This window comes from Ursus americanus, chromosome 3 (genome assembly GCF_024610735.1).
Source record: "Ursus americanus isolate L20-20 chromosome 3, mUrsAme1.1.p, whole genome shotgun sequence".
Classification (NCBI taxonomy): domain Eukaryota; kingdom Metazoa; phylum Chordata; class Mammalia; order Carnivora; family Ursidae; genus Ursus; species Ursus americanus.
In genome coordinates, this window is record NC_142129.1 from 93,689,478 (window position 1) to 93,714,856 (window position 25,379).

At 53.0% G+C, this 25,379-nt stretch overlaps 1 protein-coding gene across 1 annotated transcript in view; it reads right to left on the reverse strand.

Moving 5' to 3' along the window:
- Positions 1 to 24,900, reverse strand: part of NUDCD3 (NudC domain containing 3) — a 61,461-nt gene extending 36,561 nt beyond the window's left edge. The window contains exons 1-2 of the mRNA XM_045793551.2: positions 24,425 to 24,900; positions 19,831 to 20,132 (exon numbers count right to left, since the gene is read on the reverse strand). Coding sequence (XP_045649507.1) covers positions 19,831 to 20,132; positions 24,425 to 24,616 — 494 coding nt within the window. The 5' untranslated portion in view covers positions 24,617 to 24,900. The remainder of the gene's footprint in view (positions 1 to 19,830; positions 20,133 to 24,424) is intronic.
- Positions 24,901 to 25,379: the final 479 nt, after the last annotated feature.

The window sequence follows — 25,379 nt, forward strand, 5'->3', positions numbered from 1 at the left end:
GGCGGCTCTCAAAGGCAGGGGTGCTGCCCAGTGCGGGAGGCCTGGAGGGAGCAGGCGGTTCGGGGCCCCAGACACCGTCCTCTGCCCCTCACCTTCCCCACACCCTACCAGGCACCAGCAGGTGGGAGCCTGTGTACAGTGCATCTGAGCCTGGATCCAAGCTCTAGAGTGGACAGAAACTCTAACATTTTTTTTTTTTTAAAGATTTTATTTATTTCTGTGACAGAGAGACAGCCAGCGAGAGAAGGAACACAGCAGGGGGAGTAGGAGAGGAAGAAGCAGGCTCCCAGCGGAGGAGCCCGATGTGGGACTCGATCCCGGAACGCCGGGATCACGCCCTGAGTCAAAGGCAGCCGCTTAACGACTGTGCCACCCAGGCGCCCCGAAACTCTAACATTTTTTGCCTGGTCTTCTTACAGTGTGAATTTCCCAGGCACACAACTATGTATAAACGTGTTTGATTCTGAGCTCTACGGGAAGTTCACCACCTTTCTGAAAAGTCTCAGCACGTGCAGCGTCGCTTAGGTGACCACGTCCCCACCTCTAGGTAGTTAAAAGGCAGTGCCGCAAAATATTTCTCATATAAAGGGAGCGCCGGTCTGGCAGGGTTAAGAAGAGAGCTTATGTGGAAACCTAGTTTTCACATTTTAAATAAATGGACACTAAGCCGCTCTCCAGGAGAGCCACCTGTGGAAATCAACGTAAGGGTCTGAAGAGCGAAACAAGACATAAGGAAGGACACTGCCACCTGCCAGCCAGCCCGGGCACGCAAGAGCAGCACCCAGCACCGGAGACCGCAGAGGCTCAGTGAAGGCCAAGCCCCATTTGCACAGCTTCATGGAGCTCCAGGCTGAAGACCCTCAGATCGGCGAGCACAACTTTCCCCCGTACCTGGCAGAGAAGTGTGCTGGTCCACAAGCACACGGATCTGCCTGCTGCCCCAGCCCTGACCCAGACAGAGCTGCATGGGAGCCGGGCCTGTCCCCAGGGAGGTCCCATAGCGAGCAGACAGCTCTTGCCCTGACACCTACAACAATTCGAGTCCTCTTCCTAAACACAGCCGCTGTGTTTTTTAACAAATGCCACTGGGTCCACGGCGACAGTGGACTCACGCCTCACACTCACAGGCACAGCAAATGGATCAGAGGCGGAAATATAATAACAATGACACCACACAAGGTCATTTCCACAGAATTATAAAATAAAGCATACAAATGGGAAAACAGGCAAAACCCTTCATGACCTCATTGTAGGGAAATCTAACTCAAAATCCAGATGCAAAAGAAAATAAATAAAGACTGATACATTTTATAACAGATTTTAAATATTAAAAAAAACACCTTTGGTTGGAAGAAAAAGATGATCATAAGTAATGTCAAAGACAAATAAAAAAGACAAATAAATTGGGAAAAATACACTACAGATAAAGATCTAATTCCCCCGGTTTGTATAGAAAGTTCTAAAAGACTGAAGGACAAAATAAAGTCCCACAGAAAATGTGCAGAGGACATAAAGAGAGCATTCTCAGAAAAAGAGATACAGCATGCAAATACGATGTCACACATAATACAAGCAGCGAGCGCTAAACTGTCAGCGTGCCCCTCTTTTGGGCAAGCACGACTTCTAAAGCCTAGCGCACGCCCCCCGGCCCAGCTGTGGGGACAGGCTGTCACACGTCGTGAGGAGCCATCCACATGAGTTGGGGTGGCCTACCTAACAACAGGGAAAACGGGGGAGATAGGGGGAGGCCCTGGGGAAGCTTCCAGTTCTCTCTTATTTGGGAATATCTCGTTCTGGGTGGTGACTTAGGGCAACGTGCAGTTTGTAGAAATACATCAGGCTGTACTTGAAGCTACACCCACAGCAGAAGTGGGTGGCATGTCATCTTGGCTAAGGGGGCCCATCTTCCTGCACCCCCTTCCCGCGCAGTTCTGAGTCAGTCAGAAGACGCCCGAGGACAACGTGAGAGGCTCGACAGGGCCACAGCCTCGGCCATCAGGCGCAAAACAGACACGGGCTCAAGCCCATCACTCACAGGCCACGCAGGGCCCGGAGAAAAGGCAGAGCACAACCCCCACACACAAGGCAGTGTCTGCCGGGCTCATGCACGTGTCCTCGTGTGTGCACACATATGCACGGGGCGGCCTGTTTACACACTCAGGTGAATGAGCGGGGCCAAAGACTCCGAGCCCTTTCTCCCGCACGTGCGCGTACACACACACACACACACACAAACGCACGCGTGCACATCCAAACCGGGCTGCACAGAGCCCAGAGCACCGCTGGGAGATGGACGCCAGGGCTCCGCTCCCACAGCACGCGGCCCGCGCGGGTCCCCAGGCCGCCCCCCAAGGGCAGGAGAGCACAGCCATGGAAAGGGGGTGACCTTCACTGGCGCTCCTGGGAATCTGGAACACACGGCCGCAGCTCACCAAACCCCAGGGAAAGCCAGCTTCTTGGAGAGGCGGAGGCCACAGGACCCACGGCGGGCATGGTCACGTCCACGAAGGGACACTGGGGAGGGACACAGACTCAAATGCATCAGCCACTGGGTGCAAACCGTGCTCACTGAAATGGAAACAACACGGCTCAGAAAGTGAACTCAAGAAGAGCCATGACCCCTGGGGGTGCCAGAGCCAGGGGCAGGTCTGTGGCTCCACATGTATCTTCGTCACTGGTGTGGAGAATAATTAATGAAAAATCGCAACGAAATTCACACTCTAGATGCAATCAGGAGAATTTAGGACTTCTATCTTTTAGCCTCCTTCCGAAAGCAGTCCCTCAAAATGACAGCAGGCCTACTGGGAAAGAAAAGGCCCCATGGTCTAATTCACGCGGTGAATGGGCGTTATCACACGTGGCTCTACCCCGGCTGCTGAGCGACGGGCACCTCAGAGGCAAGGGTCACAGCAACGTGTGCCGCAGACAGCCCCAGAAGCGTACACCGGCCCTCACTCCTTCCTGCCCGTGCACCCGAGGTCGTTCAGAAAGAGGACCACTGCCACCCCTTGGCCCTCAGGCTGTGGAGACCCCAACAGTGCTGGCTGCTCCCCCGGCTCCCGCACCCACTCTCCTGGCACAGGCGTGGCCCACACCTGCCTTCCAGCTGCGCGGCTCCACCTCTGCCAGCAGGGCGTGTGTCCGCCACAGCAGCTGACTCGCATTGTCTACACGGGAAAGTTGGTTCTAACTCGAAGTTTCTGCAGGACAGAAGGGCCCAGATGCAATGGGGGCCCAGCCGGGCATGACTCGGCAACCACAGGGCACACAATGGTCATTCCCAGTGTCAGGGGACATTCTTTTTTTAAAGATGTTATTTATTTTAGAGAGAGCCTCTATGTGCATGTGAGCATGGGGGGGGCAGAGGGAAAAGTGGAATCTCAAGCAGACTCCCTGCTGAGCAGGGAGCCCGACATGGGGCTCCATCCCATGACCCAGAGATCACAACCTGAGCCATAACCAAGAGCTGGACTGAGCCGCCACGCGGCCCTCAGGGGACACTCTTAATCCTTTCATCTTGGTTGAAGGTGTACTTCCTAGTTTTCCTCAATGAACATGTGCCACTTTTGGAGACCTCACCGTCAAGTGTTTGGTCCACACTGGGCCATGATTCCAGAACAAGGCCAGTGGAGCAGACAGCAAGCCATGGGCACAGCCCAGCAGGGCACCCCGGGCAGCTGCTCCAGAGAACACACAGCACCAACGAGGCCGATGTGGACGCACGCACGATGTACAGCGTACGCAGCACGGTACCGCCATGCAAAACCAACTGTGGGCAGCTGGGGGGAGTGGGCGGCAAGTGGGGAGGCCCTGAGTGCGGGCAGGGGCGTGCGAGAACTGTGCCCGCTCCCTTGGGCTAGGAGCCCACGGCGAGCAGGAAGAGGCACGACCCAGCATCCGCCTGCCTTCACGCTTCTCCCGCAAGGCCTCTCCGTGGAGAGACAGAGGCAGGAGTCCCGGCGAAGGAGACGGAAGATTCAGCGCAGCCCCTTTTCCACTGCCACGATCTCTTCAAATATCTGCAGGCAGCATTTCCAAAACGCCAGTAAAAAAAACATTTGGGGGGAAAAGGAAGCTCCAAGGCTGGAGGGCTACCATGGAAACGGATCTAAATACAGGCTGCAGCGGTGAGATCCCAGGCGCTCAACCAGACATAGCGCGCGGGGACCAGACGCTGGCACAGAAAGGCGGTGTGCAGCGATGACCACTGGACCGGGGTGGGGGGCAGCTACAGCCCACCAGGCCAACTGAGCGTGTCGTCCCAGGGCCCCCTCAGCGGAGCTCTTCCCAACGTCCCTGTCATCAAGCAGATGCAGCCTCAACCTGAAAACTACTGCTAACAACAGGGAGCTCTTTGCCGGCTGTGAAGCAGCCCCACTGACCCATGTCTGCGGGCCCTCGTGGGGGGCTGCTCCCCTTCTTCCTGACTCTGACATGAGGTCTGCTGCTTTTGCTGTTTGAAGAGTCTGGAGCTTGTTTTCCTTGGGGGCGCAGCAGGATTCTATTCTCTTACATGGGACCCCACGGTGGGGGTGGGCAGGCAGCCCCAGAGCAAGTCAGGGAGTCAGTCACCCCCATGCCCACCCGTGCAGCCCGCCTCCAGCTGGGGCACCGGCAGCAGGCTGAGACATCAGCAGCACCGCCTTCCACAACAAGAGGAAAGAAGGACCTGGAAGTGTGTTCTCCTGGGAAGACGCGAGCATCTGAAATGACATCCCTCCTACCGTATTCAGCTTCCCCAGAGACTCCTGGAACACGCTCAAGTGTTTTTAGGTCACAGCTAGTCCTACCACCCACTTACCACGGAGCTCAGGCAGCAGCAGAACAGAAGGCTCTCGGGGAGCCTGCCGGCACTGGGACACTGTGCACAGAGAAGGACTGCCCTGGGCAGCGGCCTGGAACCCGCTGGGGGACCAACGCAGACCTGCCTCCCGCCCCTCCTGCAGGTCCCAGGAAGAGCACGCCAGTCGCCCTGTGGAGAGGATGCTGCCCGAGCGCACGGGGGCTCGGGCCACTACTGCGGACCTCTGAAGGGCACCAGCTGCCTCCCTGCCAACGGCCCCTCGCCGACCCCCAGGCTGTGCCTGCCGTAAGCCACGGCACAGCCCGTGGAGGGGAGAATCTCCTTCGGACCCCCCGACACGACGGTGCCACCACAGGAAGCGGCATCACTCGCGTCATCGGCGACAGAGCGCACCCCAGCAGGCTGGCATTCCTGACTGCCGTCTGCCCCAGACCCTGAGACGAACAACCCACATGCTCACTCCACAGGCACCGCTGAGCGGAAGCAGAGGCCCAGCGCCCAGCTCCAGCCAACACTGTCCCCACGCTGCCTCACACAACCCTGCTGAGTCTAGAAGCCCAGAGCCTCCCCCAGTTCCCAGGCAGGAAAACAACGGCCCCGAGGCCAGCGGCTGAGTGACTCAGAGCTGGCACGTGAATGCAGGGTTCTTTACTCCAATCTGTGGCCCACATTTCATAAAAGGGGAAAGAAGGCTGCAGTCAGAAAGTAAAAAGCCAAGCAGGAGGGTTTCAGAGGGTGACGAAAAACAGACCAGGAATCGGGCATAAAATAGGCCTGGAGCCCGGCCCCAGAGCCCACTTCTCGAGGCAAAGGCCCAGTCTGCCCGCCTGCCTGCAGGAGGACCCACACGTCACGTGGTGCGGGGACACAGAGCCAGGCCCAGAAACAACGCCCACACATAAAAAGGACGGGTCCACTGGAAGGGACACTGTGAGCAACAAAACCAGGGAGGGGACATGAGTGAGGACAAATTAACAATCGCACCAATGACTGAGCTAGTGGGGAGAGAGAGAGAAGCCTCTCCCCCCAGGATGATCTCAATCTATAATGGCAAAAGCAAGGACAGGAGCAGAATCGCAACCTGGCGGCCACCTCACCAATCACGGCGTCAGGCCAGAGCAATCGATGGTTGCTAAGGTTCGTGGGCAAAAGTACAGAGAAACAAGATGCACACCGTGTCTCAACACACCTCCCCACAAGACATCTACGGAGTGACAAAGGGGACACAGGAACGCCTCAGCGGAGAAGCGCGGCGGCCACTGCCACCACCTCGTCTGGTCATAGGGGAGCACCAACAAAACCACACCAAGGGACAGCATGCCAGGAAAAAAGGAAGTCCACACTCCTGAAAAGTGTCAAGATGCTGAGAGACAAGATGGAGGAACTGTGCCCCAAATGCAATGATGATCATGGGTTGCCCCCGGAGCTGGGACTAGGGACAATACTGGAAGGACGGGCGACATGGGAGCAAAGTTCAGAGGAGCGCTCAGCAGCCCCTGGTTGCAGAAGACACTGGGGACACGGGAATCCTTTGTATGATCTTTGCAACATTTTACTTTGCAGACCTGAGTTATCTACAAATGCGACGTTTTTTAAGAGAGCACAAACAAACAGAAGCTGAGAGGAACAAGACAGAGTACATGCTGGCCTTGCTCAGATCGAATCCAGGCCTCCACACCTGGCTCCTCTGCTCACAGCCGACCAGACGCGCCCCATACAGTCATGCCACTCCCAGGGACCTCACAGCAAGCTTCCAGACGAGGCCGCCCATGCACCCAGGCCCTACTTGAAGCCCCAGTCCTCCAACAGGCAGGCGCCCAAACTCTGCCTGTCATACACTGGGGGCAACCCAGAGGGTTCCACTTCCGGGCACAAGGTGTGTAGTCTGGATTACTCCCACTCCGTGGGTCTGGCTCGCAAGCCCGAGGCCTGTGAGGAGCAGGCCCCTGGCACACACACTGTCCCACTGGGGCTCATGCCTCCAGGAAGGCTGAGCACCTGATCTCTCAGGGAAATGCCACGGCAGCTTCAGGGCCTGGCTAGGGAGTCTGAAAAACGTGGAGTTGTACTAAAAGGTGACAGGGACAAGCAGAACAGACGCCAGTGTGAAAGGCAGTACACTGAAAACTCAAGGGAGGCAGAACGTTATTAGGTCACAGCCTTCACTAGAATGCTCCAAGTTCAAAGGGTTATTTTTTTACCCGACTTTAAATTTGAATCATTCATATACTCACCTGGTACCGAGTGCCAACTATGTGCCAGGCATGTTCCAGGCGCTGGGATTTAGGGTTAACAAGGTAAAACAGGGCCAACGGCACTGCCCTGATACCAAATCCAGACAGATTCCACTAAAAAAAGACAACTACAGGCCAATATCGCTGATGAACACAGATACAAATTTTTTTTTTAATTTTATTTATTTATTCGACAGAGATAGACACAGCCAGCGAGAGAGGGAACACAAGCAGGGGGAGTGGGAGAGGAAGAAGCAGGCTCACAGCGGAGGAGCCTGATGTGGGGCTCGATCCCATAACACCGGGATCACGTCCTGAGCCAAAGGCAGACGCTTAACCGCTGTGCCACCCAGGCGCCCCCAGATACAAAATTTCTACATAAAATACTAGCAAAACGCATCCAGCAATACATTAAAAGCATCATTCACCACGATCAAGTGGGACTTATTCCCAGGATGCAAGGGTGGTTCAATATTTGCAACTCAATCAATGTGATTCATCACATCGATAAGAGAATAAAAACCATATTTTTACTTCAGTGGATGCAGAAAAAGCATCTGACAAAGTACAACATCAATTCACAATAAAGACCCTCAACACAGTAGGTTTAGAGGGAACATACCTCAACATAATAAAGGCCTTATATGAAAAACCTACAATATCCTACTTGATGGGGAAAAACAGAGCTTTCTCCCTAAGATCAGGAGCAAGACAGGGATGTCCACTCCCCACTTTTTTTCAATGTGGTACTGGAAGTCCCAGCCACAGCAATCAGACAAGAAAAAGAAATAAAAGGCATCCACATTGGTAAGGAAGAAATAAAACTTTCACCATTTATACACGACATGACACTAGATATAGAAAACCCTAAAGACTCCACCAAAAAGCTACCAGAACTGACAAATTCAGTAAAGTCACAGGATACAAAATCACCGTACAGAAATCTGTTACATTTCTATACACTAATAATGAAGCAGCAGAAATAGAAATTAAGAGAACAATCCCATTTACAACTGCACCAAAAATAATACCTAGGAATAAGCTTAACCAAAAAGGTGAAAGACCTATACTCCGAAAACTATAAAACATTCATGAAAGAAACTGAAGAGGACACCAAAAAATGGTAAGACATTCCATGCTCACAGAAGAACAAATATTGTTAAAACATCTACACTATCCAAAACAATCTACAGATTTAATGCAATCCCTATCAAAATACCAACAGCATTTTTCACAGAGCCAGAACAAACAAACCTAAAATTTGTACAGAATCAGAAAAGACCCCAAATAGCCAAAGAAATATTGAAAAAAGAAAAGTACAGTTGGTGGCATCACAATTCCAGACTTCAAGCTGTATTATAAAGCTGTAGCGATCAAAACAATATGGTTCTGGCACAAAAACAGATACATAGATCAATGGAACAGAACAGAGAACTCAGAAATGGACCCTCAACTCTATGGTCAACTCATCTTCAAGAAAGGAAGAAAGAATATCCAATGGAAAAAAGACACTCTTCAACAAATGATGCTGGGAGAATTGGATATCCACACGCAGAAGAATGAAACTGGACCATTCTCTTGCACCATACACAAAAATCGACTCAAAATGGATGAAAGATCTAAATGTGAGACCTAAAACCATAGAAATCCTAGAAGAGAACACAGGCAGTAATGTCTGACATCAGCTATAGCAACATTTTTCTAGATATGTCTCTGGAGGCAAGGGAAATAAAAGCAAAATAAACTATTGGGGCTTCAAAATAAAAAGCTTCAGCACAGTGAAGGAAACAATCAACAAAACTAAAAGACAGCCTACGGAATGGGAGAAGATATTTGCAAACGACATATCCAACAAAGGGTTAGTGTTCAAAAATCTATAAAGAACTCATACAAGTCAACACCCAAAAACCAAGTAATCCTATTTAAAAACGGGCAGGAGGCATTTCTCCAAAGAAGACAACCACGTGGCCAACAGACACATGAAAAGATGCTCCACATCACTCAGCATCAGGGAAATGCAAATCAGAACCACAATGAGGTCCACACCTCACACCTGTCAGAATGGCTAAAACAAAAAAGACAAGAAATATGGTGAGAATACAGGGGGAAAGGAACCCTCGTGCACTGCTGGTGGGAATGCAAACTGGTGCAGCCACTGTGGAAAACAGTATGGAGGGTCCTCAGAAAGTTAAAAATATAACTACCATATGATTCAGTAATTCCACTACATAGAATATGAAAACGCTCATTTGAAAAGATACACACATCCCTAGGGCACGGGGCGGGAGGGGAGGGGGGCACTCAGTAGGTTAAGTGTCTGCCTTCGGCTCAGGTCATGATCCCGGGGTCCTGGGATCGAGCCCCGTATCAGACTCCCTGCACAGCGGGGCGTCTGCTTCTCCCTCTCCCTGTGCCCCTCCCCATCCTCATGCTGGTGTGCTCTCTTTCTCTCCCCCTCTAATAAGTGAAATCTTAAAAAAAAAAAAAAAAAAAGGAAAGAAAAGACACATGCACCCTATGTTTACTGCTGCATTATTTACAAGAGCCAAATTACGGAAACAGCCCAAGTGTGCGTTGGTAGGTAAAGAGATAAAGAAAATGTGGTATATATACACAATGGAATATTACTCAGCCATAAAAAAGAATGAAATCTTATTATTTGCAACAATGTGGATATCTAAAGAGTGACTAAGTGAAATAAGTCAGAGAAAAATGAATACCGTGATTTCATTCGAATGTGGATTTTAAGAAACAAAACAAACGAGCAAAAGGAAAAAGAAGAGACACACCAAGAAACAGACTGTTAATTATAAGAACACACTGATGGTGACCAGAGGGGGTGGGGATGGGGAAACAGGTGACAGGGATGAAGGAGTGCACCTGCCATGATGAGCACTGAGTGATACACAGAATTGCTGAATCACTATATCCACCCCTGGGCTCCACATACACAGCTCTCAGCACCTCAGACGCAAGGCAGCCAAGGCCAAACCCAAGGCTCCCAAGAACTAGCCCCTCGCTTGCTCCTCCCTCCTCAGCTAACATCAGCTCCACCCTTCCAGTTGCTCTGGGCAAATTTTGAGGGGGAGAAAAAAAGTGCAGGTATACCGAAAATCCTAAAAGTTAAAAATGTGTAAAATTTATTATTACAGTTACTAAGATACTATAAATAAATACTAAATATGACCATTGAACAATGCAGAGAGTAAGGGCACTAACCGCCCCTGCACTCAAAAATCCACGTGACTTTTGACTCCCTAAAAACTTCGCTAAGAGCCTACTGTTGACTGGAAGCCTCAGCAGTAACAGAGTCAACGAGCACGTTTTGTATATCGTATGTGATATTCTTACAATAAAGTAATAAAGTGTTACGACACTGAAATTCTAGAAAAACCTAATACAGGACAAGTAAATAAAACCTAGCCTGTTCTTAGACAGAAAGACTCAATAATGTAAAGATGCCAATTACCTCTAATGTAAACACAAATTTGACATATTCCAATGAAGACTTCAACAGAATTTTCATATGGAAAATTTTTCCAGAAAAGTTGGGGGTGGATGCAGGGACAGAGAGATGAAACACTAGTCCCACCAAGTTTAAAACATATTACAGTAGGGACGCACTTGGATGGTTCAGCAGGCTGGGCATCTGGCTTCAGCTCAGGTCATGATCCCAGGGTCCTGGGATTGAGACCCGCACAGGGCTTCCTGCCACTGGGGAGTCTGCTTCTCCCTCTGCCCCTCCCCCTGCTTGTGCTCTCTTGCTTCCCTCTCAAATAAATAAATAAAATATTTTTTAAAAACGACCATATTACAATAAAGCCCTGGTAAACAAAATAGCCTAGCACTGGCAAACTAAGAGGACTGAGGGTTTAGCATCTGTGAATAAACAGAACGCAAAAGGAAAAACACAGAAACCTACACAAAGCCCATCAGAACCCAACATAAGTCACAGAGAATGGCATTTCCAATAAAACCGATGCAGCAAAGGTGTAAAGTAGCCAAGAAATGGGCCCGGGCCACTGGCTGGCACCTGGGGTGGGTCAGGCACCACGGTCTGACACCCTGGCAGTGAGAACACTGGTACAAGCCCCTGGGGCCGATCTGGCAACGCCTATCGAAATTACACACACCATACCCTTTGACCCAGTCACTCCTGCCCCGGGACTTCGTTCCACAGATCCGCACACATTGTCCAAGACACACTTCCTTTTTTTTTTTTTTTTTTTAAAGATTTTATTTATTTATTCGACAGAGAGAGACAGACAGCGAGAGAGGGAACACAAGCAGGGGGAGTGGGAGAGGAAGAAGCAGGCTCATAGCGGAAGAGCCCGATGTGGGACTCTATCCCGGAACGCCGGGATCACGCCCTGAGCCGAAGGCAGACGATTAACCGCTGTGCCACCCAGGCGCCCCCAAGACACATTTCCAGCATATTCAGTGCAGCATCGTTTGTGACAGCAGCAGACCGGAAACAACCTAATTACACTCCCCACGGGACTCCACACAATGACGCTACACCACAAGGTGGGACACTTGGAGGTGGTCGGGAGGGACCTCGGCTACAGTCAGAGTCACCTGGAGCTTCTGAAAATCCTGACACATGGTCCACCCAGGACAATTCAATCAGATCGCTGCGGGCGGGCCCAGGAATGCGCATTTTAAAGTCCCAGTGATTTCAAGGCCAACTCAGGTTCCACCGGTCATCTCCAACATTCTCCAATGCAGCCGAGCTGGGTCCTAACCTGCAACACGGGGACTTGACCCGGGCACCGTGAGGACACAACAAAGCACATGTACCAGGAGAGCGCCCAGCAGCGGGGAGACCCCAGTACCCTCGGAGGTGTAACAGGAAGGCCACACACAGCACAGCATACAGAACGGGGGACAGAAGAGAGACAGACACATATACATACAAATACGAAAAATAAAAATTATATAAAACATAAACATTTGCGAAAGAAAGCACGCACAATGGGCCCCTTTAGGGAGAACGCACTCCCACTACACACTCTTGTAACTTTCGAAAATACCCTAAATGTAACTGCCAATTTACTTCACCAGGTAACAGTCAGATAGTGGGAAACTCAACATGCCCGCAGCCTGATGTTCTTTCAGGTAAGCTGTGCGCCCAACGTGGGGCCTGAACTCATGACCCCGAGATGCAGATTAACATGCTCCATCACTGAGCTGGCCAGACACTCTGGGTGGTTGTTTTTTTTTTTAACAAGTATATCGTGAGAAAATAAAAGAGAAATAAATGATGTGTGGCTGGAGCCTTATTTGTAGATCTCAACAAATCTTTATTATTATCTAAGTAGGATATAGAAAAAAACTGGAAGCTTAAACACTGGTTTTAAATATTTACAAATGAAATGATGGAGTAGAATTTGCTTTATGATGACACCGGGAAGGGTCAGGTGCTGAGGTTGGTTTGTCACATCGTGCTGTCCGCTCTCCTTTGTATTTAAATTCTACCTAATGCATACATTTTTTTGCAAGGTGCACATATGTCCTTCTCAATTAAAAAAAAAAAAAAAAAGCCAGCATACAAAGTTACATTCTTTAATGTTCTAGAAAAACATTTAACTAGAAGCTAGTTGTTTTATTTCTAAAATGCATCTGTCAGGTAGTTCTGCTAATAGTTGCTTTTTTCGTAACAAAGCAAAGCAAACATACCCAGGTTCAGGCCTCTGAGCACATGGACTCTTGCTTGAGTCCCCCAACCCTGGCCCTATCTTCTAACTGTATAATTTTAAGCACAACTCTTCACCTGTGAAAAGCAGCACCCTGGGTCCTCTGTCCTGAAACACACACTACCAGGGAGACGAGGCCCCCAGGTTTCCCACACGCCTCCCCCTGATGCATATGCGCACTCCACCCCCCAGGCTAGGATGCCAGGTCACTGCTCCCATACAGTTTCAGTACTGAACACAGTCAACAGAAGTCACTGTTGTAAGATGTGCAGGCCAACCTCTTCTAAAAACGAAGCCTGTCAGTTACAAATGCACTGCGAAATAAAAACAAAAACGCAGCTTCTAGAAAGAAAATAAGACTCGTAATGAACAACTGAAATCAGATTTCCTGACTCGGGATTTAGACCACATCCTGTGGAGGGCTCTGATGTCCAAAGTTCATAGAAAACAGGCGGTTTCAGACCAAGTGGTCCGATGGCCAGGCAGCAGCTGCTACCCCGGAGGCCACGGGACATGGACCCCGCGGCCGCTCGCCCAGGCACAGCCCTGAGCGGGCAAGAGTGGATCCACAGGGAAGGCTGGCAGACATCCCCAGAGTCCTGGCTTCCTGTCCACTGCTCGCCGCGTGCAGGATGCCAGCTCACACCCTCGTGTGAGCACAAGAGCCTCCTCAAGGCACACAACACTCAACAGCGGATGACGTGAATTCAAAATCAGCAATGGGGAGGCACGAAAGGCTCAGCACACAAGGTTCAGCAAAACAGAAGCCACCGTGTAATACGACCGTATAAACTTCTACGTGCATGTGTGTGTGTACACTAACATACACACACACACACACACACACGCACATGCACAGAAAAAAACTAGAAAATCTCCCAGAACTTTAACAGGGAACAGGGGGATGTTTTTATTCTTTAGACACATATCTTTATTTTCCAAATAATCTACCTTGTGCAAAACTAGAAAGAGAAATGGACGGCTTGTTTTCGTTTAAGAGAAGGAGTACTACTAACAGCAGCCCATACCTACGGGAGCGCTCACTGCGCATCACACTCAGCAGGCGTGATGCACGACCTCAGTCAATCCCCTCCATCAGCCGACGCAGTGGGTATTCGGGTGGCATTCTGGTATGTCCACATGACTCCACCAAGGGGCACCTGAAAAGGCCGGGACCAACAAGCAAAGGACCCATTGAAAGACAAACCCAAGGACCCAGCTCTCGGGTAGCAGATGCCCCGGCAGGGAGCAGCACCTTCTGCTCTCCTAGCAGCCCCCCAGGGCCATCTAGGGCCCAGAACCAAAGGAGAGGTGCGAAGCACACAGCAGGGGCTCCCCTCACACAGGGCCGACCAGCTCTCGGCCCCAGCGCTGAAACACGTGGAACGAGCAGCGTGAGCAGCAGCGAGATGACACACGGGCTCAGAGGAGGCACAGGGACCTGCAGGAGAAGGGACGGACAGAGGCCCTGCAAGGCTCTGCTGAGGGGTGGGCACGGACAGGAGCACAGAGGAACGGGGCCGTGCCCGGGTCTGCAGGCAGCGAAACCGGGAAGGACAAGCAGGACAAGGACGAAGCCTCTGCGGAGGGTACGACTAGGAAGCCTGACTCCTCTCCTCCGAACCCTGCCATCCCCTGCCCAGGAAGCACCCCAACCCCTCCAGCAGCTGCACACAAAGGCCACGCCACCAAAACCAAAGAAAGCACCAAACAGCTGCCTAGCACCCTGTGCTCTCCCAGGCCTCCAGGAGGCGGGTCAGCAGGCCAGCGGTTCCCTGACACCCCTTCCTGCGCAGGGGGCGGATGGCGTACCCAGCGCACACACTGCTGCTCAGCATCGGCAGCATGGGAGCACCTGTCCCTCACCAGGCACAGCTCCCAGGACAGAGACGCTCTTTCCACGTCATAGTTTACTCTCGGCTATTTTTCCTTTCTCTTTCTTCTCTTTTAAAGAATTCTGTTTCTGACTTATAAAGGGCAAGTCCAGACAGGGCACAAGAGTCTTTGTGGACTCAGGCCAGCAAGCCAGCGCCAGCAAATGCAATTATCACTGCGTTACCTACAGCGACACCTGCTGGCCTAGAGGTGGGCTGCAGGAACTATGCCGGCCACAGCGGGGAACAGACACCAGGCACGGGAGGAGACCCCCAGGTGCAGAACAAGACCCCAGGCACGGAACGCAAGAGGGGAGCCCCACTAAGCTCTGAGATGGGCCTGATGGGGCCTTTGATGCTGTTGGTTTCTGCACCCCTCTCCTTTCCACGGGACTAGTGATGTGAGTGGCAGTTCCGAAAGCTTCCGAGCAGCCCAGGAGTCCTCTGAGCCTGGGGCCCGGAACTCGAGGCAGCACCTCTCACAGGGTGTGTGCCGTGGACGACTCCGTGCAGACACAGGCACGTTCTCAACCGCCACCCTGTGTGCACAGGGAACTCAGCGTGCCGAAGCTCGATCTCTTCTCTAAGGAATGAACCTAAGTACCTGAAGCAGCAGGGCGGGCCCCATTCCCCTTCTCTGGAAAGGTCCTGACAATGACAGCAGGGCAGGAGGCAGAATGAAATTCACAGCGATGGGAAAATTAGACTCAAGTTTCCCCCAACTATCCCCTCAATGACCCCCAAAATATCATACACGTGGCTTTAATATAAATACCAGTATGTGATTATGTACATTAGAAAGCATACCCTGCACCAACTCTGGGGCAGAAAACAGACCTACGCTTGGCAAGGCCTGGATGGGGACGGGGTGACTCCAAAGAGGCAAGTGGAACCCGGACCGACAGAGCTTCGTCTGTCTGGAGACCACTCCCATCACGGTCCTCAACCGCCAACAAGCGAGCTGCCCCGCAAGGCAAGCCACGCTTCAGTAAGTCTGCCTCGTTACCGCGTTGCACATGACAAACAGCCGACGACACGCACACGGAGGACACAGAAACCTACGCCTGCACTGTCTTGCTTCGTTCCCCAGTGCTCAGGCTGAATCTGTTTAGATTCTAGAAGCATATGCGTGACTCTCCCAGCCAACAAGAGCAGGCAGTGTGTGCCGTCAGCACAGCCACAACGGGGCAGGACCACCAGCACGGGGGTGGCAAACGGGAGTGGCAAAAATCAGCCAGCTCAGGCCCAGACTGCAGGGAAGTGGCTTCTGGACGGGGGACCCAGAGCGGGCAGTGCTTCTGTATGGTCACATACAGAGCCCCCACCTTACGCCATTCGGTCTACGGAACCCCAGAGAGTTACAGTATACAGGACACGCGATCTTGGCCACTGACGGGAGGCACGAGGGGTACCACTAAAGGGAGAAGGAAGAAAAGGATGGCTTCCACACTGCCTTTCCAGACCTTCCACAACACTGCCCACCAGCTGCAATGAGAGATGGGAGCCACAACTTCCTGCTTGTTCACGGGAAGCCAGTGAGCACCTGAGGACCAAGAAGGTGCCCCTGCTGGGAAGGGTCGGTCCCGTGGCACTGGGTTTCCCGGAACACACCCCACCATCACGCTAGACCCCTACTGGCACAAAACTCATGCAGCTCGCTCTGATTCTAGCCCAGAACACAACTTGTTGGTTCAAGAATAGAAAAACAGGGTCTCTGTAAGACAACAAGGCAGCCATTCTAACCCTAACCCGGGAATCAAAACCAAATCCTCTCTCTTAATAAAATTTTTAGGAATTACTTTTTTTAAGGTTCTTATTTATTTATTTGACAGAGACAGCAAGAGAGCACAAGCAGGGGGAGCAGCAGAGGGAGAGGGAGAAGCAGGCCCCCCGCTGAGCAGAAAGCCCGATGCGGGACTCAATCCCGGCACACTGGTATCATGACCTGAGCCGAAGGCAGACGCTTAACTATCTGAGTCACCCAGGTGCCCCAGGAATTATTTTTAAAATGCAAAAAAAATTTTAGCAAAACAAAGTGCAGGAAAATTAGGAGAGTACTGGGGGAAAGATGACAATGAGACCCAAACGCATCACTCCCTGAGAACCGCGACTCGTCACTGATTTCCTGCTGGCCTTTTCCTCTGCACGTCTACAACCTCAAATATTCTCATATTCATTATCACTTTGAAAACTGCTGTTGTCACACAACATTCCAGGACAAGAGTATCTGCAGACATCAGGGTTCACCCAGAGACAGAACCAGCAGCACACCCAGCACGCACATTCAGTTACATCAGGGACAGGCTCACGTAGCCATGGCGGCCGGCTGGGCCACTCCGAACCCCACAGAGCAGGCCACGGCAGGGCTCTCCAGAAAGGGGCGAAGCTGCTGTCCATGGCGTGAATCTCTTCTGCTTCAGGGAAGCCCCGGCATTGCTTTCAGTGCCCTTCGACTGACGGATGAGACCCACTCGGGTCACCTAGGACGATGTCCCTTACCGGAAGCCACCTGGTCATGGACGCTGAGCACCTCCACCAAACACCCAGGTCAGGTCAGCGTCTCACTGATACCCAGGGATGGGGGCCCAGCCAGGCTGCCACAGAAAATGGACCGTCACAACAGCCACATGGGTCAGCTTTTGGAACAGTTTATAAACGTCCATAACCATTCCCCGAATGAAAACGCGGCACTCGGCCAAAATTTTGCTGAAACGAGTAATGCTGGAATAAATAAAACTAAAGTGAGTGACTGTATGCTCAGTCTTCATTCCGATATCTAAATATTTTATGCAAAGACCCCTGGAAGAGGGCAGCTACACAAAGAACTCAGAAAGCTGCACAGGGTCTCTGAGTCTTTGCAGTCAACAGTCCCCAAGTGAGTGTGACGCAACGGGGAGGGCAGACACTCCTGGGAACTAGCCCGCATGGCCCCGAAGCTAACAAAGGGGCGGGAGGTGTTCCTGTTTCAAGCAGCAACAACAGAACATTCTGGAGAGCCCAACAGGGCCATGTTCGAGAACAAGGAGAACTAGGCCTAGAATTAAAGGTGCCCCAGACATGCCCCCAAGAATGCTTAAAAACAAGCTTCCGAAAGATCATACTGATCTGGGGATAAATAACCACCTTCTAGAACAAAACTCAACAACCTCTAAAGGAAGAAAACAAAACCTAGAGATGCAGCTACGTAACGTCCACAACAGGAGGCATCCAATACAAAATTACCGGATGTGGGCGCCTGGGTGGCTCAGTCTGTTCAGTGTCTGACTCTTGATTTCATCTCAGGTCGTGATCTCGGGGTCCTGAGATCGAGCCCTGCATCAGGCTCCACGCGCAGCACAGAGTCTGCTGGAGATTCTCCCCCCCGCCCCACGGATGCAGAGCCACATGCTGGCTCTCTCTCTCAGATAAATAAAATCTTAAAAAAAAAAAATCAGATATGTAAAGAAGCAGGAACATGTGATCCGAAATCAGGAGAATACAGCCAACAAACCAAAAAATTACAGAGATAATGGAATTAGCAGATGAAGACTTTAAACAGCTATTACCAACATATTAAACAACTTCAAGAAAACAATGAACATAGAGACCAAAGCCATAGAAGAGAATCCACAGGAAATGCGGAGCCGAAAAATACATCGTAAGAAATAAAATCGTCCCCACGAGTTTAACTGAAATTAGACACTTAAAGGAAAAACGACAGTTAAGGTGACGACAAGGCAATAAAAACTGCTCCAAAAGGAGGCACGAAGAGAGTCTTGAAGGGGGCACACACAACAGAGGCGGAACAAAGCCCAGGAACCCCCGCGGTACAAACTCGGAGGGCACCACCTCAAAGCAGGTTGTAACCGGACGGCTGAAACTAATCAGAGATACCTTACAAGCACCCGGGGGACCCATCAAGGGGAACAAAGGACACTCGCTTCTTACCAGAAGACAACAGAATAACAGAATGACATTCTTTACAGTGTTGAAAAGCGTCAGTCTGGAATTCTACAGACAGCAAACACCTTCTCAGAAATGAGGATCAAATAAAGATTTTGAGACAACTTGAAAACTGAAAGAATTCCTCAACCTGCGCTACACTATGGGAAATGTTGGAGAAAGTTCTCTGGGCTGAAAGAAACTATCGGATCTCTGCGCTCAGCCCAAGACCCCGCCCACATCCAGGCCGGGGACCCCAATTTGCCCCTTTTTGACCCAAGTTCCACATTCCAGCCCTGCTCTTCTGCACCAGTCGGGCTCGCGCATCCGACACCTGCGGTCTCTGAGCCCCACTGTTCAGCCTGGCCTTTCGCTTCTGCAGTCTTGCCCTACGTCAGCTTCACAAAATGCATCCCCCCCCTGCGTTTTATGTCGCTGCAGCCTGTTGGCTCTGCTTCACCGTCTAGGAACTACAGACACTAACACAGGTCAGAGAGAGCGCACAGAGAAGGAAGAACCGCAGCGAGGTTACGACGGAGGAGGGACAACGGCGGAAGCGGTCCTATCCGAAAGGGAAGGCGGCAGACTGTGCTAGGACCGAGCAGGCCAGGAGCATCAGGCTGCCTTTCAGATACCGCCACAGCTCGCACACGAGCGAGCAGCTCTTCCTCACTCCCATGTGGGGCAGCGAAGGACCATATAAGCGGGGTGTCATGCCGGGAGGCGAAGCCCCGCAGGGCCAGATGCGAGGCCAGCAGCGCACCAGCCACGTGGCTCGGGCTCATGGACAGTCGCAGCGGCCTGCGGCAGGTGCTAGCACTCTGACCACCGATTCACAAAGGAGAAAACCAAGCCACAGGTAACACTTCGTGCCAAATAATCCATTTACTAAGTGGCAGTCTCCAAGGGGACTCCAGGCCCATGGTCACCCATCCCACCGAAAGGACCGTGGGCCCGCACCCAGCAGTGCTCCGACGAGAAAGAACAGACCCAAGACCCCGAGCCAAAGCCGCCACACAGGCAGTCAGGTCTCAAGGGAAGCCTCTGGGCGCCCAGTGCTCTAATTCTGGCTCTGGCTCTGAACGGGCCATTCGACAGGCAGCTTATTACCTTGCCTTCGAGGGAGGAAAAGAAGACAGAAGCCAACTGACCTCCTGTCCTGTGTGATCAAAGCACGGTAACGCGGTTTGCAAACACAAATGCAGAGACAGAGTCGGCGTGGTACCATGTGAGAACCACTAATGGACCAAACCAACCACCAATGCCGAGCAAGAAAGGAACGGCAAAGTAGAAATTCTTACTTGGGAAGAGCTGGGGGCTCCTTCGGAAGTTCGGCGGCACCCGACTGAGCTCCCGGTGGCTCTGCCTCCCCCGAGCTGCGGACCACCTCTGGCCCGGCACCCCGTGGGCCTGGGGGTCCCTGAGGCCCGCCCGAGTCTGTGCCGGGGCCAACCTCCACCTCCTGGCCTGCGGCTGGGACCGGCTCCTGCTCGGCGGTGGCCGCCACAGCCTCCTCTGCCTCCTTCCTCCTGGCCTTCTCCTCCAGCTCCTTCCTCCTCTTCTCATCGTCCTGACGGGCCATGTGGTCGAAGGCTGTGAATACCTACAAATCAAACATCAATCCAGCAATGAGTTCGCCTGCCCAGGACCGGAGCACACATGCTGTAGAAAGGACAAAACAGGAGACCACAACGCGTTCCCACCAACACAACGCAAACACACTTCAACTTCACTGGAAACCGCCACGGAGTAATCTTTAGCAGGGGTTCCAAAATCAACCTGTAAGCCACGGTATCTACGTGCCCACGAGCCCAACTCTGCAGTCGAAAGCACACGTCACTACATGGTCTCCCTGTCCTCCTTTTTTTTCACAGCACCCAGTAAGACTCATTTGCCACGGAAAGAACACACAGTCCTGGTACCAAGAGCTGTAAAGGTGCCAACAATTCAGACTCAAGAAGAGAAGGTGGGAATCGAGTGAACTCACAAAGTATAAGCAGGATAACCAAGCTGCTACTATCTTCCCACACTGCACAGGTGCAGGGGAGGTGTGGCTCTCAGAAAACCTGGCAATGGGGGCGCCTGAGTGGCTCAGTCCGTGAAGTGTCTGCCTTCAGCTCAGATCATGATCCCAGGGTTCCGGGATCGCGTCCCGCATCAGGCTCCCTGCTCAGCAGGGAGTCTGCTTCTCCCTCTGCCTCTGCCCCTGCTCATGCTCTCTCTCTCCCCCAAATAAATAAATACGTCATCTTGTGGGGGGGGGGAAAGGGAAAGAAAACTTGGCAATCAATTCCCCAAACCATCACGTGCCTACAATGAGCAAGGAACACAAAAAATCCAAACGACAGTTCCCACCTCTAAGAACTCGATATTGTGGTGTAAGGACCAGCCTTACCCTTTCCTGGGACACAGGGGCATCCATACAAGCGCTGGGACTCTCCACCCACAAAGGCCACTGGAAACACAGCATTTTGTGTGCACCTTTCACGGGCACAGACCCGCTGGCGACAGCACGAACAGGAGGGGACGTGAGGAGTAACCACGGTCCCTCACAATGAGCATAGCGATGCATACTCTGGTCCCAGAAATCTAAGAAAGTTCCTTGGGGGGAAGGGGCTCTGCAGCAGACCCTGAAGAAAGGTGCATGTTCCCAGGAGACTCCGGGAGGAAATGCCACAGCTCTAAGAGGTGGGGACATCTACGGTAGCTGGAGGCAGGAAGGCTGGGAGAGCCTCTTGGGGGCGCTGGGGGGGACAACTGTTACATCCCATCTAGCAAACTTGCTCCCTGCTATTTACCCAAAGGAGCTGAAAACATCCGTACGGAAGCCTGCACGCGGGGGTTACAGCACATCGTTCATAAATGCCACAACTCGGAAGCAACCAAGGTGTCCGTCAGTAGGTGAACGGTCCATCCACACAAGAGAATATTTATCACTCTGCACTAAAAAGAAATGAGCTACCACACCGTGAAAAGATCTGGAGGAAACTGAAATCGTGTTACTAAGTCAAAGAAGCCAATCGCAAAAGTCTACACATATTCTGCATGACTCCAATTCTAGGACATTCTGGAAAAGGCAAATCCACAGAGACAGTAAAGATCAGTGGTTGCCAGGGTAGGGCGGGAGGGAGGAAACGAGGACATGGAGCACGGGAGATCTTTCCAGCAGCGGAACACACTCTGGGTGGTGGGTACCTGTCATTATGTTTGTCCAAACCCCATAAAATGCGCATCGCCAAGAGTGCACCCTAAAGCCAACTAGGGCTTGGGGGTTCCGGGGTGGACTGCGCGCACAGGTTCATGGGACTGTAGCAAAGGCCCCCTCTGGTGGAGACACTGACAGCAGAAAGGGCCGGGGAGACAGAAGGTGCCCGGGAAATCTCTGTACCTGCCCCTCCGTTTTGTCCTGAACCTAAAACTGCCCTTAAAAAACGCTGACAAGAGAGTAGGAGCCCCGCTCCAAGCAGCTAGAATGCACACGTCTACCAAACAGTCCCGTTCCCTGCACAGAGCAGGAAGACAAAACAAAAGGTCACTAACTACTGAAGTAGGCCACAGGCTTTTACGTTCTCTCAAAACCTTCAGGAAGATGCCGTGAGGAGGGCAGCACTGATGTTTCAAAGATGGGGAAAAACTAAGCCCAGAGAGGCTAAGGAACTCGCCCGAGGTCCCGTCAGGGAAAGAGGAAAGCAAGAAGTCATCCAAGCGTCACTCCACGGAACGGCCACACACGCTGAGGAAGACACATGCGATGCTACGGCGGAAACCAGGCATCGAGCCCAGACCCATTTGACTCCCTCGGGGAACCTGAGCCCCAGAGAACACCTCCCACCCCCGTGTTTATGGCACCTGACTTCGCCCTCAGAGCCACTCATCCTCCTGGCGTCCCAGCCCTTCATCCTAACTCCGCATAAAAAAACAACAGCAAGGACTCTGTCCCCTCAGCCCTAGGACCTCCCTGGACACAGGGCCTGACCCTCCTCACCGTGACCGCGGCCTCTGCCGACTCTGCCCCCGCCCCCAACCTGCCACCTGCTTCGCCTCTCCCGTGGCTCCGCACTCTGCAAGCACAGCGCTGTGGGGCTGGCAAAGAATCTGTGACCTCCTGTCAGCCGTCTCTGCTGACACAGAGGAGACTCTCCCAGCAGGTGCAGTGAGGCCCAGATGGAGCCGGCTTTCCGGGTTCTTGGGCAACAGGCCTCACTGAGCAGACTTCTCAAACTGGACCCAGGATGAGCACAGGGTATCAAGCAGAGAACAACAGCTTCCCGGGACTCGCCCTCAGCTGCCCAACAAAACGCCGGGGCACGTCTGCTTTCTTAAAGGTCCTCGGGCACTGCAGACTGTTGGAAAGCAACTCCAGAGACGCTGGAGAGAGGCCCCTGGGTTTCTGCGGAACCTTCTGCTCTGCCCACTCCCTTCATCCCCAACCTCGCATGCAGCCCCCTGCTACTCCCATCCCTCCACTGGGACTGTCCCCCAAAGTGCTGCCCTCCACTGTCAGCTCCTCTTTCCCTCAAACCACTCTGGTTCCTCATCTCCCACAACACCCTGTCCCGTGGTTCCAACAGCCCGCGAGCAGGGACTTCCATTTGCAATTCTAACTTGTCTAAAACAAAGCTTCTCCCCCTCAACTCAGGGGACAGTTCAGTGACCACATTATCATTATTCCAGTCACCCAGGTTTGAAACCTCGGGTCATCTCCGACTCATCCCTCCCCTCCCTTCACTACACTGGTCACCAAGTCATACACTGTGACCAGATCATCTGTAAAAGAGGGTTGGTGGGATTAAATAAAGTAACACCTGAGGTGGTAACTAGTACATACTAGGCGCTCAGTAAACGTTCTTTCCGCTTCTCCACATCTTTCCTGCAATACTTAAGTTCTCCCACCGTGCTATGGGCTAAATAATAGAGCGGAAAGATCCAGAATCCTGAAGATAAGGTTCTATGTTCCAGCTCCATGATGTTTGGTGAAATCACCTAACCTTGCTGAAAAGGCACCTCATCCCTCACATGTGGCTGGACCATGTCTATTTCACCAGGACATCCCTAAGGGCCTTTGAGAAGCCATCCAACAGCTTTCCAACCACTTGGATGGCGCCCGGCCACTGAAGCACAAGAATGCACCGTATTATTTCCGGTGGTCCCTCCAACACCCCGAGCTTCGGTGTCTCCACACAAGCACTGAGGAACAGGACACCCGACCAACCCGCAGCTTGCAGCAAGACTTCAGGAGACACCATCTGCTAGCGCCCTACAAACTGTAAAGTGCTACGGAAATGTAGGAGGTGCCACCAGCAGTTCTATCTTCTCAGGTTCCTACCAACAGGCTCAATCCCACTTGCCCTGCAAGACGACGTTTCTCTGACTTCCAAACCACCGCTTCTATCCCGTTCCCCGCAAAGGGCTTTGTCCCCCAGGAGGCCCTGCACGGTTGTGTCACCGTCTGGAGAGCGGCGAGCACGTCGCAAGAAGGGACTCGTCCCCGACCAGGCACATCGCCGGTGCTCGACCGATGCGTGCGGCGGCTGACGACGCACATACCGTCGGTAAACACCTGCTCTCTGCATCATCACCGCTCCTCCGTCCCCAGCGCGGAGGTAGCGCGCACCGCGGCGACGGCTGTGACCTGGACTCACACCCAGAGCCAGGACCCCCGCCCCCACACGGCTCCCGCCCACACGCGAGAGCCCCGCGCGCCGGCGGCTCCCGCACTACAGAAACTCCAGCGCCCATCGGCGTCCCGGCGGCCTCGCGGGCGCGGCCACGGCAGGAGGGAGGTGGGGCCAGGGGAGGGCCAGAGGGGGAAACTGAGGCAAGGAGCGGCGGGCTTCCCCCAGTCCACCCGAGCCCCCGAGCCCCCGAGCCCGGGCCGCCCGCCCGCCGCGCTACCTGCAGCACCAGGGCCTGCGCCGCCCCGGGCGGGAAGCCCATGCGGTCAGACGGGTGGCGCAGCAGACGGTAGAAGTCGGTCTTGCGGTAGAGGAAGCCGAAGAGCACGCGCAGAAAGTCCTGGACGTTGCCCACGTGCTGCAGGATGCCCAGCAGGGCCTGGTCGTACAGCTCGGCCGCCCCGGGCTCCATGGCGTCGCCGGCCGCAGGGACGCTGCTCACTGCGGGCGCGGCCCGGACGCCGGCCCACGGCCACTTCCGGCACGCTGCGGTAACGGCTCCGCCGCCGGCAGAACTTCCGGTCCGCGCCCGCCCGGCCCCCGCTTGTCGGGACGAGTTGGGTGGCACCGGGGAGCCCCTGCCGCGAACCCCGCCTCCGCCGTCCGGCCGGCTTTCCCGAGCAGCCTCACGGAGAACCACACGCGAGCCCCGAAATGGCTCCTAGGAGCGAGAATTCCCGGGACTGCGGGACCGAGAGCGCTTAGCGGCCATGTTACAAACGGGCGGAAGGGGTGTGGCTCGGGCCGCGTCACGTGAGCCCCGGTGTTGTCACGTGGTGGGCGGAGCGCCGGTCCTGTCTGGGTAGAGAGCTGGTTTCGGGGACGGGAGTACCCGCAGCGGGCGGGTCGGACGAGGTGGGTGCGGGCGGTGTGTGTCCCGTTAACGGCGCCAGGAGTGAATGCACGGTGACGAGCGTGCACGAATACTCAGCGGAAAGAGCTCGGTGCAGAGTGAAAACTCTGCCGTGCCATCGTCGTGAGATACACATGTGTGCGCCTGTGTAGCGTGCATTCGTGTGTGCGTACATAAGCTCGGCATACGTAATAGCCTCAGTGTCCGCCCAAGTACGATCCTTAACAAGCTCCAAACATAAAGCCCATTCAGACACGTAATGAACACGTGCCAAAGATGCCATTCGACGACTGAATTAATGAAGGAAGCAGTGATATGATAG